The 17,757-nt window shown below is 46.0% G+C and overlaps 1 protein-coding gene across 2 annotated transcripts; it reads left to right on the top strand.

The window, feature by feature from the left end:
* The first annotated feature begins 8,246 nt into the window (after positions 1-8,246).
* Positions 8,247-17,156, top strand: IGFBP3 (insulin like growth factor binding protein 3). 2 transcript variants are annotated; one of them, XM_003896007.5, is made up of 5 exons: positions 8,247-8,792; positions 12,083-12,309; positions 12,860-12,979; positions 14,571-14,711; positions 15,682-17,156. In XM_003896007.5, exons 1-4 carry the CDS (start codon positions 8,390-8,392, stop codon positions 14,694-14,696), a joined length of 876 nt encoding a protein of 291 aa, XP_003896056.1. In that variant the 5' UTR covers positions 8,247-8,389; the 3' UTR covers positions 14,697-14,711; positions 15,682-17,156. The 2 variants fall into 2 exon arrangements, with proteins under 2 accessions (XP_003896056.1, XP_009201251.1); XM_009202987.3 differs by lacking the exon at positions 15,682-17,156 and adding an exon at positions 14,968-15,276.
* Positions 17,157-17,757: the final 601 nt, after the last annotated feature.

The raw sequence follows: 17,757 nt of genomic DNA, 5'->3' as shown, positions 1-17,757 counted from the left end.
GGCAGGACTGTGCTTCTTTTGAAGGTTCTAGGGAAGAATCCATCCTCGACTCTTCCTGGCTTTGGGTGATTGTTGGAAGTCCTTGGCATGCCTTGGCTTGTAGCTGCATCATCCCAACTTCTGCCTCCATCTTCACATGGCCTTCTTCCTTCTGTGTGCCTGTGTGTCTCCAAACTCTTCCTTCCCTGTAAGGAGACTAGTCATTGAATTTAAGACCTCCTATAATCTCATATCACTTCATCTTAACTAAATTACATCTGCAAAGATCCTAGTCCAAATAAGGTCACATTCAACTTGTCTTTTTGGGTACCATTCCATCCGCTATGGTCTACCCTTAGAAGTCCCCAAAAATTGACATGTGTCTTACATGGGCAATATATTCACCCCAGCCCAACAACCCTAGAACCTACTGTGACATCAACTCTTAGAGTCTCATTTAAGTATCATCACTTCAAAATTCCCAAATCTCATCATCTAATTGTCTAAGTAGCCCAGATGGGTGATATCCTGGGTATGATCCAACCTGGGGCAAAACTCCTCTCCATCTGTGGACTTTCTAAACTAGAAAACATGTTATCTGCTTCCAAAATACAATAGTGGGACAGGCATAGCATAGGGAGTCCCACTCCAAAAGGGAGAAATTGGAAGGAATAAAAGATTTATGTGTTCCAAGAAAATTCAGAACCTAGCAAGAAAGATTACATTAGGTTTCGAGACATAGTGACACTCCTCTGTTGCTTAATGCTCCACCCTCTGGGTCTGCAGAGGCAAAATCAAAACAAAACAAAAGCAAGCATAAAAATCTAAATTTCCTATAAAGAAAACTTTAGTCCAAAATGGCTTCACTGGTGAATTCTGCCAACCATGTAAAGGAAAAAATAGGAATTCTGCATATCTCTTCAAGAAAAAGACATTAGAAGAAAATTACAGATCAATGTCATTCATGAACACCAATGGAAATATTTTTTTTAGAATTTTTTTTAAGTCTAAAATACTAAGTTCAGCAATACATTCTTTCAAAGAATAGAATGATACAACCTGATCCAAGTGCATGTAGTCACTCTATCTCAGGAATATAGGAAGGTTTAATAGTCAAAATATTAATCCGTGTAATTCACTAAATTAATAACCTTAAAAGCAAAACTATATGATCATTTTATCCATTCAGTAAAAGCATTTGACATAGATCAACATCCATTCCTGATCAACAGCTCTATCTGCAAAATAGAAAGAGAAAGTAACTTTCTTGTCCTGCTAAATGTTATCTATGACAAACCTACGGCTAACATCATGCTTGACAGTGAAATACCAAATGCATTCCCCCTAAGGTCAGAAACAAGACAAGGATGTCTTCATCACTGTTCGTCTGAAGCATTATACTAGAAGTCCTAATCAGTGTAATAAGGTAAGAAAATGAAATAAAGGCATCCAGATTAGAAAGAAAGAAGTAAAGCTGTTTTCATTCACAGGTGACAAAATCCACAATAAAACTACAAAAACAAATGAGTGAGTTTTGCATTTTTCAGGCTACAAGATCAGTATCCCACAATCAACTGTGTTCTTATATACTAGCAATGCAAACTTAGAAGTTTAAATCTTTAAGAAATAGTATTTACAACAGCACCAAAAATATGAAATACTTAAGAATACGTCTGACAAAAGAAGTATAAGACTTATACACTGAAAACTACAAAACATTGTTGAGAGAAATGAAAGATGCCCTAAATAAATGAATACACATGTCATGTTCATGGGTATGAAGACTCAGTGTAGTTAAGAGGTCAATTCTCTCTAAATTCATTTTTAGAATCAATATGATCCCAGTCAAAATGTCAGTAGCCTTCTCTGTAGAAATTTAAAAAGTGATTCTAAAACCCATACGGAAATTAAAAGACCTAAAAGAGCCAAAACAACTTTGAAAAAGAACAAACTTGCAAGAGTAGCACTACCTGATTTTAAGATTTATAATAAAGCTATCATAATGAAAACTGTAACAGTGGCATAAAAACAGACAGATGGCATAATAAATAGATCAGAACAGGGTAGAATAGAACGGAATGGAATAGAACAGAATACCAAAAGCATGACTCATAAAAGAAAAAAAATGACAAATTGTACCATATCAACATTAAAATCTTCACTTTTCAAAGGCCTCATTAAAAACTGAAATGACCAGCCACGGAGTAGGAGAAAATATTTGCAATTTACATGTCTAGTAAAGAAGGACTTATATCCAAAATGTGCAAAGCATTCTCAAAATTAAATCAGAAAACAAATGTCTTAATTTTTTAAGTGGGCAAAATTTTTTTTTTTTTTTTTTTTGAGACAGAGTCTTGCTCTGTCGCCCAGGCTGGGGTGCAGTGGCCGGATCTCAGCTCACTGCAAGCTCCGCCTCCCGGGTTTAGACCATTCTCCTGCCTCAGCCTCCCGAGTAGCTGGGACTACAGGCGCCCGCCACCTCGCCCGGCTAGTTTTTTGTATTTTTAGTAGAGACGGGGTTTCACCGTGTTAGCCAGGATGGTCTCGATCTCCTGACCTCGTGATCCACCCGTCTCGGCCTCCCAAAGTGCTGGGATTACAGGCTTGAGCCACCGCGCCCGGCCAAGTGGGCAAAAATTTTAACAGACATTTCAACAAAGAAAATATACAGGTAAAAAAAATGAGCACGTGACAGCTGCTCAACATGCTTTGTCATGAGGCCAGTAACAAATTAAAACCAAGATGAAATGCCACTACCCATCTAATAGAATAGATAAAATTAATAACACTGTCCACATCAAGTATTGCCACAAATGTGGGAGAACTGGAACTCTGATATACTGCTGATGAGGATGTAAAATGGTACAATACACTGGACATTTTTGAAAACACCAAACACACACACACACACACACACACACACACATATATACACACATATATAATATATAACACATATTTCAAATAAAGCATATATATTGCTTTATACTTTATATATTTAAAAAATCCAGACATTCTACCAGCATACATCCATGCAGAGATTTCTACAAAAATATTCAAGAGATTTCTACCCAAATATTCACAGCAGCTTATTTCTGTTTAATAGCCAAAAACAAAAAGAAAACAACCCAAATGTCCATTAACAGATGAATGGATAAACACACCATGATATATCCATCCAACAGAATTCAACTCAACAAAAAGGAGCGGCCTATTTACACATGCCCCAACAGGGACGAACCTCAAAATAATTATGCTGAGTAAAAGAAACCAGGAGAAAACAGGTAGATGCCATATTATCTCACTTATATAAAATTCTGGAAAATACAAACTAATCTAGAGTGACAGAGAGGAGATCAACAGCTTCCAAGAGATAAGAATGGAGAAAAGGAGGGCTCAAGATTACAAAAGGTCAAGAAGTTTTTGAGGATGATGGAAAGGTTCATCTGTATGTTAGCAATTTCCTAAGTGTATACATATGTCAAAACCTATCAAATCATACACTTCCAATCTGTGTGGTATATGTTAATTATACATCAATGAAAAAGAAAAGTCTATCTCTGTCTATCAAATTGGAAAGGCACCATGGAATACTCTGTGGATTATGATCTAGGAAATCCAGCAAAAAGGGTCTGCCTCCGTCTCTCCATCTCCAGTGAAAGGGATAGATAACAGGACTCTCAGGACTCTTCTAGCTATGATAGGAGAGCTACTGGGAATCTTCTCCTTTCCATCTGGACTTGCAAAGCTGGAAAAGGAGCTTGAAGTGGCACCAAAGATGCCCTTGGGTAAAGACACAGGATTGACACTGGTGCCAGGGATAAACCAACTGAATGAAAAGTGCTCCTAAAATCTTTCCTGCCCCTTTTAAGACCTCACTGGGCAGGGAAAGACCATATTAGACACTTGGCCAGTTTGAAGACTGTATGTCATGCCCACAGGTAGACTCAATTGTTAGCATGTTGACATTTGAACTAAAGAGACAAGGTATGTGGGCTGTGCACTAGGACCCATTTGAGAATAAAACCTCTAATTTAAGATTGTTCAGGAGGCTATGTGAACACAAGGATGAACTTTTATTTCCCATACACCAGGCAACACCGTATCTAAGAGTTCATTCAGCCTTCCATCAGTGCTGTAAGATAGGTACTAGTGCCCTTACCTGGTCCTAGAGTTGAGTTGCAGAACTTGCCCAATGTCAGAAAGCTATTGAGAGGAGAACTGCTAGGATAAACTCTAGTCTACTGTGATTGAAGTCCCCAGTCTCTCTCACTGTTCTGAAGTTTCGACCTTGAAGAAAAGTTGGATGTTAGACAGAGTCAGGAACTGTCTCTGTTTGAATGGCCAGGAGACAGACAGGTAGCTCATGTCATGTAAATGACCGACTGTGTAGGCAAGGGTGTGGGTGCCCACATGTAGAAGGTAGCACTATCGTGAGAGAGAAAGCCATGACAGGAGAATCATTGTCCTGAGCAGAAACCTCCCTTCCATGGGGTGGGGTCCCAGGAGAGCTGGTCTTCTGTTCAGAACATGTCCAGGCCCCTTCTCAGGAGGCCTGTCGTCTATCTCCAGATTGTCTGACAACACGGGACAGCACTAACTCTGAGGAGTCCCTGTCTCTGGACCATGGATTTCCTATGCCACAGGTACCACTGTCCCAATCCAGTATATCAGTTACCTTGTCTTCTCTTCCAAATCTCAGAATTATGCCTTCCACATGTCACATGCACAATGCCAACACCATCCCTCTGAGCCCTCCCCCTCACCCCTCCAGGCACACAGAAAAACTCTCTGTGAATGCCCACACTTTCTTCTTGCCTACATCTCTCAGCTGGACTCTCCCACATTGTTTAAGACTCAATTCAAATGCCACCACCTCTTAGAAGTTTTTTCTGACCACACGGACAGGTTTGCCATCCCTCCAGCAGGGTTATAAATGCACCCGGTGAACTCCTCTGTTTTCTTTGCTGTCACACTGCCTACCACTGTCTGGTCTCTGGTGAGTCACTCCAGCCAGTCTGTGAAACCCTGCAGCTGGCACATGGAGGTGCTTAGTAATCATTTATGGACTAAGTGGACAGATGAACTCTTAATGATGTTATTTGTGAGTAAAAGTCATGTGCAGTGTTGTTAGCCACCGTGATGTTAGCAGTTGATGGTCCCCATTGCATCCCCAAGCCTAGTATATGTAATTCCAGGAGGCTCACCCAGCAGGCGATCTGATGGAGAGAAAATTAGGTTTCCTGTCCCCACCAATACTTCCCTTAAGGGGAACAAAAACTGAAGTTTATAGGCTGAGAGCCACTCACTCCCAGCAACTGGGTCCCCAACATTGCTTGCCTTTAGAAGTTTGGCTCTTTCTGTTCTAAGACTATTAGTGGTCAGTAAGCCTGACAGCCACACCCCAGAGGACATTGAGAAACAGTACTGCTGTCAGAAGGAGAGAGACCCTCGGGTGGCTTGTCCAGCCAGGGCCTGAGCAGAAGAAAAGCAAGGGAGCCAGTATCACGCAGCGACAAGGTGCCCTTTAGCATCAGGAGTGGGCTCAAAGAAATTAGTGGTTTAGGTCACCTGGTGAAAATAACGAGGCTGACCCCAGGAAACACTAATTATAATCAGGTCAGCAGGACTCTGTTAGTGAAAAGAGATCTATGCAGCCTCCTGACCTCTATTCGGATGGTTATTTGCTACTTTTGCAATGATTAGCAATTGTATGCCAAGCACCTTCACAGGGGGTGAAACATCTTTCTCACTAAACACTAGTTTATATTAAAAACTACAAACACCAGATGAATTGGAAGTTTAACAGAATTAATGAGCATGTCACAAAATTAAGTTTTATCCAGTCCAAATCCTTCCTGCAACAATTATGTTCCGGAAGGGGCAGGGAGCTTGCAGTTATCAAATAAAACTGGCTAAATAACAAAACACAATTCTCCCCGTGTCACTGCCTCGAATTTACTCTGCTGTTGCAAGATGTCGTGATAAAGGTGATGGCAATCTATATAAAACATTGTTATTGGAATAGTCTTTGAAAGTTGCAGTGTGACTTAGTCTTTGCATTTGTCCGGTGGTCTCTGAGGCCGGGCTGGACGTCTGGCGCTTTGGCGCCCCCTAGCCATCCGGCACTGAACAAGTTTCTCCAACCGTAATGCGAGGGAAAAAAGAAGAAAACCAAGAATAAAACATATTTTTTAAATCCTTTCCAAAAAGACATTCTTTCTTATCTTCCCCTCTCCACTCTCCAGATGATAAAGCTGAGTAAAAAGTGCTACACTAACTAGTCAGTCCAGGCTCCGCTGTAACATTGCACTAACCAGAACTGCACACCTGCGACCTCAAGAATTGCATTTGATGCCGAACCCAGCTCTAATTTCAGAGTCAAGGTCTCTGCAAGTATTTAAGGAACGGATGTAAACCTGCGGGATTCGTTTTGTTTCCTTCAATTTTTCAACGAAATCAGAGATCCTGTTCGTGAGTGTCAATGCAGACACTAGAAGGAGGTGATACAGGAGAAAGGAAACAGCAAGTGACGATTATGGCGCGGTTTCCTGTAAACAAGGTTGAGTGTAGCCACAGCCTGAGCACTGTGGGGGAAGAGCGCATAAGATAATGACAGGGCTGGGCCTTTGTCACCCTGGGACCCTCCATTGTTCTTGTCTTTGGTCTCTTTTTCTTTGTAGAGATCCAATTATTTATTTATTTAGTACTAGAGGGAACGAAATTGGTCTTTCCATTCTAAAAGGAGGATGTATAGATATGTATAAAAGGAAGATGTATAGACATGGGGGAAGAGGTGGACAGGGGAAAAAGGGGAGAGGACCAGAGAGAGAAAGGGAGGGAGAAGAACAAGGAGAGACACTGGGCGAGAGATCGATTAGGAGAGACAGAAATGATGAATGAAGATTAACTTCACCCAAGGCTTCATGCTGGAGGGGAATGGAGGAGCTCCTGATTTGTTGTTGCTACCCCAAACTGCAAAGGACTCCTTCAAGCCACCTATCCACCTCCTAAGGCAAGCGTCCAATTTCAATAGCGTTCAGGAAAGTCTCCTCCCGCGGAGGTCTCACAGCTTCCCACTCCACCCCCACAAACTCTTTGGAAAAGCGCCTTGAAAAATTTAATCCTCAATCCAATCCTGGACCACCAGCGTCCTCTGTTGGTCACCGAAGGGAGGGGGTGTGCAGACAAAATTGAAGACGCTCGAGTGCCAGAGAAGACCGACAGGAGTTACAGCGACCTCAGCGCGCATTTGCGCCCCCGAACTTTACTGAAAAATGCTTAGATTGCAGAGATAAACGAGAATCCCAACGCATCAAAGAGAATACAGTATTACCAAGTCGCCTTCAAAAAATGACAATGAAAATTGCCTATTTTAAGGACTATTTGGTTAATTACGCTTCAGCAGTGCCCACTTTATTGTCTTTGTTATTCTTTTGTCGTGAGTGTAAACTCTATTTGAAAACGTAATCAGGGAGAATATCCCAAACAGGAAGAACAGTTGTCATTTAAAATAGGTGAAAAGCCCTGCCTTAAGGACGCATTACCTTGCCTGTCCACTCTTAATTGGGGACTTGCGGTGTAGCAACACGTGTGAGTTTTCTTGTGTTGAGAAGCAAACCTCGAATGGGGCAAAGGCCCCGGGCGCATCTTTAGATGCGTATTTGTGGGCCCCGGGGACATCTTCAGATGCGTATTTGTGGACCCCGGGGACGTAAACAGTCCAGTGGGTGTAAATTAAATCCCGCAGTGCCTTGGCTCCCTGAGACCCAAATGTAAATCACAAATGTCCCAAGACTTCCCCTGCCAGCGGAATTAAATTTTAGAAAGCTCCACAAGGTACACACGAATGCGGAGCGATGCATGCCAGTTTCCTCGACACCGGCTCGCCGCAGGGCGACCTCACCCCGACAACGGAAGGGGGAAGGGCGGCGGGGTCAAGGAGATCGGGGGTGCTGAGTTAGCCAGGAGTGACTGGGGTGACCGGGGGCACTGAGGTGGCCTGGAGTGCCGAGGTGACCGGGCACATCTTGGTTCCTGTAGACGACAAGGTGACCCGGGCTCCGGGCTTGCGCAAGAGGAGCAGGTGTCCGGGTGAGTCGCGAGCTGCACGCCCCCGAGCTCGGCCCCGGCTGCTCAGGGCGAGGCACGCGCCCCTGCAGCCGTGCCTGCGCCGACCCGCCCCCCTCCCCAACCCCCACTCCTGGGCGCGCCGTTCCGGGGCGTGTCCTGGGCCACCCCGGCTTCTATATAGCGGCCGGCGCGCCCGGGCCGCCCAGATGCGAGCGCTGCGGCTGGGCGCTAAAGATCGGCCGCTGCCTGCCTGGATTCCACAGCCTCGCGCCGCGTACTGTCGCGCCATCCCTGCGAGCCCCGGCCTGCCAAGCAGCGTGTCCCGGTGGCGGGCGTCATGCAGCGGGCGCGACCCACGCTCTGGGCCGCTGCGCTGACTGTGCTGGTGCTGCTCCGCGGGCCGCCGGTGGCGAGGGCTGGCGCGAGCTCTGCGGGCTTGGGTCCCGTGGTGCGCTGCGAGCCGTGCGACGCGCGTGCACTGGCCCAGTGCGCGCCTCCGCCCACCGTGTGCGCCGAGCTGGTGCGCGAGCCGGGCTGCGGCTGCTGCCTGACGTGCGCGCTGAGCGAGGGCCAGCCGTGCGGCATCTACACCGAGCGGTGTGGCTCTGGCCTCCGCTGCCAGCCGTCGCCCGACGAGGCGCGCCCGCTGCAGGCGCTGCTGGACGGCCGCGGGCTCTGCGTCAACTCTAGTGCCGTCAGCCGCCTGCGCGCCTACCTGCTGCCAGCGCCGCCCGCTCCAGGTGAGCCGCCCGCGCCAGGTGCGCTGCTCGCAGCAGCCCGCGCACTGGCGCGGAAGGGCCTGGGGGTTGCTGGGTGCCGCTGCCAGAGACTCGGGTTTTCTTCTCACTGGAGATAGTATGTGGGGAAACTGAAGGCGCTCACCGGAGGGACCCTCCCCTGCCGGCCCTCTACTTGCTTGATTCTCTTAAGTGCAGAGTACTTGTAAATTGCAAAGCGCTTTCAGTCAAAATGGGTTAAAGGTTTCCGGAGCTGGGGGGAGCGGTACCGACGTTTAGCTGTTGGAAAGATCCTGGACACAGGAGATTCTCCTCGCGCCGCACGGGGGTGTGGACCGCAATCCCAGGGATGCTTGGGGATGGGGGACATAGGCGGATTTGGACCAAGGAAGGTGGGCAGGTAGGTTGTAGGAAATAGTACCTCTCTTTTAAAATACTGACTTTGAACAGCCTTTTTGTTTGCAAAGCGATATCTAGTCCCGGTGTGTCCAAAAACAAGTAAAGTGGATTCGGGTTTTGGTATCTTCCGCGGTTGGAAAACCTGAAGTTGAAAAAGAAGTAACTTCTTAAGGTTACCCAGAGGCCGCAACAGAGTGTAGGTTTGAACCCCACGTGCCACTTTTAGTACCATACCATTCTTACAACTCAGGCCACCTCCGCACCTGTGCCAACCTCAAACAAACGTCCAGGTGCGTGGCGGGTGCGGGCAATGTGGACTAAGTCAATTTCAATGACAGGGAAGGGAATTGGAATCAGTCCTAGGGCTGTCGCCCTTCTTAATCTGAAATGGGGGGGAATGAGATGTTACGGGGAGCCCCAGAAGAGGAAAAATGCAAACATTTGGCAGAGTTACCCTCTTGGCTCAGCCACTACCAGTCTATCAGGCAGGCAGCGACTCTGGTAAGGGCATCACATTGTTCCCTTAAAAAAGCGGGGCGGGGGGGCGAGGGGGGCGGGTGGCATTGTTTAAGTGGATTTGGCAGCCGTTCATCTTTCAAGCATTCTTAGCCAGCCTCACTTAGTTATATGAGGAAATAAAGTTCCTGCCTTGCACAGCTGAAGGCTGAGAGAATTCTCCCCATCCTAATCCCCCCAACTCCCCAACGATCACGTTGGACAGATGTCACTAGGCAGGCCCCCATCTAGGTCTAGCAGGATGAACAGTCTCTTTATAATTTATGTAACTGTAGAGTTCCATGCCCAGGTAAAGTTATTTTCTGGCTAGGCAAGGCTGGCTCTGTTCACCCCTGAGAAACACTGGATTCATGGAAAGGCAAGATTCCAGATACCTGAAACATACACTGGCTGTGGTCAGCTGTTAAAGCTGCTGGAGGCATTTGTCTCTCGGGGCAAAGTTATGTCATTTGCCAAGTGTTGTACATTATTGTGCATGTTGGGGTGTTCAAAAAGTGATCTTAGAAATACTGATACACATTGTCACTTAGGCTTCAGCAATCATGATTACCGTCTTAGTAGCTCTGTTGTATAGGTTAATGTGAGCTATAAGATTATAAAAAGATCTAAGTGACTTCTAGAATCCATTTGACAAAAAAAGGTGAATTTGTGACAGTCAAAAGTCACAATTATCTGTTGCTTAAATAGAACTGTTTTCTCTTCATGCCCTAGTCTGCAGCCCAGGCATTAAGAAGAAACCAAGGAAATTTAAGAAATTACTCAAGGTTCTTGGAAAAGAAATATAAATATGTTTATTTACGTGTTCTTAGAATATTTACATTCTTAGTATCTCTTTTATCTCAGTATTTCCTTGAAAAAGAAAGAAAGCTAAGATTAAAAGAAATTGAAACCAAATCCTCGCAGGTAGGGCGCTCCTCTGCGAGGCTCTGGCCTGGACCCTGGGAATGTGTGCTTCCCAAGGCGTGAAACCCCTTGGGGAACTTTACAGCAGGACCTCAGTGAGCTGTTTGGTAGGTGAGGAAACTAAGGCCCTGGTGAGTGACCTGCCAGTAGCCACTTCCAGGGGAGAGCAGAGCATCTGCAACCAAATCATTGCAGCCCTGGTAGCTTTCTAGAATAGATTGTGGACCAGATGGGCCACCTGAGCTCCCTGCTAGGGTTACACATTATAGTCTTGTTTGTTGTAGTAGAGAAATTTCATGACTCTCAATTGTGGACTTAAGCCGAAGCCCTTCAGAGGTCTGTGCTGGGCTGAGCTTGGCATGGTCCACAGGCTCTGGGAGCATGGGCTCTGAATGTAGCCTTTGATCCCCATAGGGGTCTTACAGCCCCTCCAAGTTCATTCTGAAAAAGGAATGGAGTGAGAATCCTGCCCACAGATCCAGTCTCGAATTTAGTTATATACTTAAAATTCTAATTCAACTGTTAACATTCCAGCATCTATTTTAAGTATCAGACTTTCTTCATTTAGCACTTTTTATTATAAAAGGGAGATCTGCTGGAGGGGGATTTCTCCTACCCCATCCCCACCCAGGGAAGGAAAAGCTCTTTGGCACTTAGAAGTCTGAGCTGTGAGTGGGACTTTGGCACTGTCTGCATCCATGTGCTCCTGTGCTCACCAGGGATGAAGAGGACGGACTCAGGCAGGTACCAGCAGGATGCACAGGGTCTGTGTAGACCTTGAGTTTTAGAGATGTAACGGGGACCTAGAAAACAAGCCACTAACATGCTTGCATGATTCTGAGCCCCTGAGGCAAAACGCTTTGCAGGTAATAGTTCAGTTTTCCCATCTGAGCTGGACACCAAGCTCTTATAAGCCTGTTTACCTGATAGCATTGAGGACGGTACTGGTCAACCTCGGAATTCCCATAAGGGCTTGTTACAACTCAGACTGCTGCCGCCACTCCAGCGTTTCCGGAGTGGAGAATATGCATTTCTTCCAAGTCCTCCAGGCTGCCGCTGCTCCCGCGGGTGGGAGGACCACACTTGGAGTTCACTGCAAAATTTCTGAGCCAGCGCCGCAGCAGCCTCCTGTGACTTGGGTCTGCCCCCTGCCGGTGGAAGATGAAGCATACTGCCTTCACCTTCTACTGAGGGGCACTTAAGCATTTGTCTGCCTTCTTTAGTTGCAGCTACTTAGGAAGAGCCCCTGTCAGATTGACTTTCAAACAGATAACTTCTTGAGGTAGAGCAACTACCATGTAGCGAGTAGTACTATGGACTAATACTTCATCGAGGTATTTTTTAAAAAAAACTTATTTGGATTGTCAACTAATATTGTCATTTACATGTGACCTGGTTGCAACATTAAGATTTTTTAAAGACTGTTGATAGATGTTGATGACTCTCACGTGTTTGTCTCCCTTGGGCGTTTCAAGGAAATGCTAGTGAGTCGGAGGAAGACCGCAGCGCCGGCAGTGTGGAGAGCCCGTCCGTCTCCAGCACGCACCGGGTGTCTGATCCCAAGTTCCACCCCGTCCATTCAAAGATAATCATCATCAAGAAAGGGCATGCTAAAGACAGCCAGCGCTACAAAGTCGACTATGAGTCTCAGAGCACAGATACCCAGAACTTCTCCTCCGAGTCCAAGCGGGAGACAGAATACGTGAGAGCTTTTCCTCTTGTTAAACGAGGAGGGCAAGACCTGACAAGCCTGGGTACTCAGAGCCTCTTGAGGGCAGTTCTTACTCAACAAGCCCCAGCATCTGGCAGATGGGTGGGCAGTCCCTAGCCCCTCTGTGCCTCACATCTCTCCTCTCCTTACATAAAGAATATTGACCCTTTTGGAGAATCTTATGAGGATCAAGCTGAAACAACACTCTTAAAAGCATATGGGATGTCATAAAGACCTCTAGAGATAATGAAAAATATTCTCATACAGATAGTTTTCTTTTATTTACTTCATCCTCTGTGCTTGTTGACCTGCTATTGGTTCTATACCAGCTTCTGTGACTTACTCTGGGAAGAGCAGAAGGGAGACAGGGAGTGATGGTTAGCTTATTCGAGGGACTTTCTTGCTAAATCAGGCATAAGGTATCTGAGGAGCAAATTACAGGTCCCACTTTGGGCAGTCGTGCGGCATCGTAAGATTTTTAAAGCACACATTCTAGAGTAATAACCATGACTGTGTTGCTCTGGTCCTTCCTGATCCCCAGGGTCCCTGCCGGAGAGAAATGGAAGACACACTGAATCACCTGAAGTTCCTCAACGTGCTGAGTCCCAGGGGTGTGCACATTCCCAACTGTGACAAGAAGGGATTTTATAAGAAAAAGCAGGTAAGTGAGGTCCTCAGTGTGTTTTCTTCGTCTTCGGGTTCTGTTGACGCAGAGGAGAAACCCACCTTACCAGCCCCAAGGCTCTTCTGGCCATAGCTCTAACTCTGAGCCTGTGCAGCGCCAGTGCCCAGGACTTGGTGCCAGTCTCAGGAGGTAAGACCAAGGGCTGTTTTGACTTGTTGCTCTGAGTGCTGCTATATTGGCCATAATCTTCAACCCTAGTGCCTTTCCACCACCCACTTCCCGCTCCTGCCCTTTCAGTGGTTCACCCACAGGGTGGACAAGGTACTGCCCAGGGGCACCCTTTATAAACTGCAGGTGAACATGTTGACACATTTGTTAATGCTGCGTCCCATTTCAAACAACTATTACAGTCAGTTTCCAAGAAGTGTGACATGAGGTCGTACCACAAAAAGCTTACCTTCAAATCCCACAATTGTCCCCTTTCCTACTGATGCCTTCCTGATAGTGAGCAGGTTGCAATATTAAGATTTTGAAAAGACCGTTGCTAGATGTTGATGACTCCTGTGTCTCTGTCTCCCTTGGGCTTTTCAAGGAAATGCTAGTGAGCTGGGGGAAGACTGCAGCATGGCCAGCTTGGAGAGCCCAGCCATCCCCAGCACACACCAGGTGTCTGTCTTACATGGAGGGGATGGAACTTGAAATCAGACACTCGGTCCATGCTGGGGACGGCCAGGCTCTCCAAACAGGCCATGTTGTGGTCTTCCTGAGACTCACTGGCCTTTCCCTAGAAAACCCAAGTGAGAAGAAGGCATGAGAGTCATCAACATCAAACAGCAGTCTTTTCAAAATCTTTATATTGCAACACAGTCCTTTTCCTGGAAAAGGAATGGAGTGAGAATCCTGTCTATACATCAGTCCCAAATGTAGTCATATGCCTAAAGTCCCAATTAAACAAGCTGGAAATGATCAAACAAATTTAAGGTGTAGTAATATGAAGCTGTAATAAATATGCTTCTATAGACTTTGTGTTATGTGATGGCACTGTTTCAATTGGCTTTCTAATTGGTATCTACAGAATTGGCCTTCGGAGACCTAAGTGAGCCACAGTGCCCTCAGGGTGACCATATACCAGGATTCGTAGTAGTGGCCACAGTCAGAAAGCCTAAGCTTTCCTCCATTGCCATGGCTTATTTATACCCACATTTTACATCAGTCATTCATTCAACAAATTCATACTGAGAAGGTGTCGTGTGAGGCTGGATGTGGGCTCCAAAGGCACAGCTGTGGCATTCCCAGGCAGAGGGGATGTTCTCAGTCCCACATTTGGCAGAGAAGTCGGCAGGCCCAAGAGGTTCTGCAAGGACTGGTGTCCACCTTACACTCCTAGAAACACAAAACTGCCCCCACCCCCGCTTTCTTGGAGAAGGAACTTACACCCACACGCATGCACAGGTACACAGTCAGCGGGCCTAGGCATGCGTGGCTCTTATGCAGCCTTAGCTGAAATTTCTGTTATGCTTTCTCAGCATAGCAGAGTCATGCTGGCAAACCATCATGGGCCCTGGTCACCGACCTGACACCAGACCCAGGGGCGTTCACCTCTCTGTCTTCTGTTTCTCTCCCACAGTGTCGCCCTTCCAAAGGCAGGAAGCGGGGCTTCTGCTGGTGTGTGGATAAGTACGGGCAGCCTCTCCCAGGCTACACCACCAAGGGGAAGGAGGACGTGCACTGCTACAGCATGCAGAGCAAGTAGACGCCTGCCGCGAGGGTGAGCACTCAGGAGGGGCAGCCTGGGGCTCCAGGGCCTCACTGTCCTTGGACTAGCCTCATGGGCTGGGCTTGGCCACCAGCCCTTCCCCAGGCTTGCAGACCCAGGAGCTGCAGCTCAGGGCCAGAAAGAGCAAAGCAAATAGGACAGAGCCCTCAGAAGGGTGCAGGGAGAGGGAGACCCCTTCAACCCAACGAAACAAGTGTGGGGAAGGAGGCCGGCCAGTGTGCCTCAGGGATGCTCTGCTTTATTTCAGACACCTCTCAGCACCTAAGCTGTCATTCATCCACATGCAAAGTGAAGATTTTCAAAGTTAGGCTTTGCCCGTGAAGTCTGGAGGTCCATTTATCTTCACAGGGAAACTGTTTTAATCCGCAAGAACCTGCTACAGATACGTGTATCTAAATTAAAAATGTGAATGTGAGACAGCTGAAATAGCTCAGTTGGGAGAGCATCAGTCTGAAGATGCGGCTTTTTTTTCTGTAAAATCTATTATGAATGTTCTGTTAGTCTGTGGCTAATATAATTTTAATAAAGTTCATTTAAATCTGGTAGAAAAATGAAATTTTAAACAATCATTTTAGAGAATGCTATTATACCCAGTATTCTGTTTTCTTTTAATAAATGAGGGAACTATTGGGGGAAAGAAATAAATACATTTTCTTTCGTTTTATTAAGACAAATTTAGTAAGCAAAAGAAATTTGCACGTTTAGTTAGAAGGGTTTCTTTTTTCCTTACAAGTTGGAAAAACATAATTCTAATTTGAGGGTAACTCTTTGACAGTGAACCCTGTGAGCAGCAGATGGTACTTGTTGTTGTGTTTAAAAACATGGGTTGAGACCCTAGCCCTGCACTTGCAGGCCTAGTGCCATTAGCCTGCAGGCTGTGCTGGATATCTCAGGGCAAGAGTTGAGCCCTTTTGATTTTGGGGGGATTATTTCAATATATTTCTTTTTCTTTTTGTTTTAGTTAATGTGGAGCTCAAATATGCCTTATTTTGCACAAAAGACTGCCAAGGACATGACCAGCAGCTGGCTACAGCCTCAATTTATATTTCTGTTTGTGGTGAACTGATATTTTTTTAAACCAAAGTTTAGAAAGAGGTTTTTGAAATGCCTATGGTTTCTTCGAATGGTAAACTTGAGCATCTTTTCACTTTCCAGTAGTCAGCAAAAAGCAGTTTGAATTTTCTTGTCGCTTCCTATCAAAATACTCAGAGACTCGAGCACAGCACCCAGACTTCATCCCCCCATGGAATGCTCACCACATGTTGGTCGAAGCAGCCAACCACTGACTTCATGACTTAGGCGGCTGTGTTGCCTATGTAGAGAACACGCTTCACCCCCACTCCCTGTACAGTGTGCACAGGCTTTATTGAGAATAGGGAAACCCTTACACCCCGGTCATCCGGACATCCCGACGCATGCTCCTGGAGCTCACAGCCTTCTGTGGTGTCATTTTTGAAACAAGGGCTTGGGTCCCTCAACCAAGAATAATGTTTATATCTTCATTGGTCTGTACTGCTTGGGGACTATTGGAGAAAATAAGGTGGAGTCCTACTTGTTTAAAAAAATATATATCTAAGAATGTTCTAGGGCAATCTGGGAACCTATAAAGGCAGATATTACGGGCCCTCCTTTTCAGGAACCTTCCTGAAGACATGGCCTAGTTGAAGGCCCAGGATGGCTTTTGCTGTGGTCCCATGGGGTAGGAGGGACAGAGAGACAGGGAGAGTCAGCCTCCCCATTCAGAGGCATCACAAATAATGGCATGATTCTTCAGATGATTGCAGAAAATAGTGTTTCGTAGTTCAACAACTCAAGACAAAGCTTATTTCTGAGGATAAGCTCTTTAAAGGCAAAGCTTTATTTTCCTCTCTCATCTTTTGTCCTCCTTGGCACAATGTAAAAAGGAATAGTAATATCAGAGCAGGAAGGAGGAATGGCTTGCTGGGGAGCCCATCCAGGACACTGGGAGCACATAGAGATTCACCCATGTTTGTTGAACTTAGAGTCATTCTCATGCTTTTCTTTATAATTCACACATATATGCAGAGAAGATATGTCCTTGTTAACATTGTATACAACATAGCCCCAAATATAATAAGATCTATACTAGATAATCCTAGATGAAATGTTAGAGATGCTATATGATACAACTGAGGAAAGGAGCTCGTGCCCAGAGGCTGGGCTGCTCTCCCAGAGGCCAAACCCAAGGAGGTCTGGCAAAGTCAGGCTCAGGGAGACTCTGCCCTGCTGCAGCCCTCGGTGTGAACACGCGCTGCACAGAGGTCTCCTTGAAAACAGAGGGGTCTCAAGACATTCTGCCTACCTATTAGCTTTTCTTTATTTTTTTAATTTTTGGGGGGAAAAGTATTTTCGAGAAGTTTGTCTTGCAATGTATTTATAAATAGTAAATAAAGTTTTTACCATTAAAAATAAAAATCTCTTTCCCTTTGTTATTGACCATCTCTGGGCTTTGTATCACTAGTAAAATAATCCTGAAAGGGGAAAATATTTTAGCTGTAGTGGGAAACTTCATAAACACAAACGTTTCCCTGCTTTCCTCTCTCGCAAAAGAACCCAAGTCAGTTTCCATGGCTTTGTGGGCAACCTATGGAGGCATTGGATCATATCCGCAAGATGGTCCAATTCTAGGAGGTTGTATTGTTGGGACAGTCTGTGGCCCAGGTTTGATCAGGTCAGCAATGTGCACCTATGTGACTGGTCCTTGCCTTTTTGGGGTTGTGTCCTGTATTGTTCCATCTAACACTAGCAGCCGTCCACGGACAAGCAGGGAAGGACCAGAACAGACACTCAGCAATTAAGTCTCATGCCCTTTACTGCTGTGTCCCCTTCCCATCTCCAAGCAGAGAGTGGCCCTTCTCTGCTCCAGGTAGAAGTGGTTCTGGGATCTAAGTCCCCTATCTGCAGCCTTGGAACAATTGTTACTTGTCAAAGCCACTTTAGACAAAAACACTGAGCCTGTGGCTTCAGGGCATCCAGGGATAAATTGCTGTCGAAGAGTTACCTCCTGTCTAGCACC

The sequence above is a fragment of the Papio anubis genome, chromosome 4 (genome assembly GCF_008728515.1).
Source record: "Papio anubis isolate 15944 chromosome 4, Panubis1.0, whole genome shotgun sequence".
NCBI lineage: Eukaryota > Metazoa > Chordata > Mammalia > Primates > Cercopithecidae > Papio > Papio anubis.
This window is presented reverse-complemented; position numbering and strand designations above follow the sequence as displayed.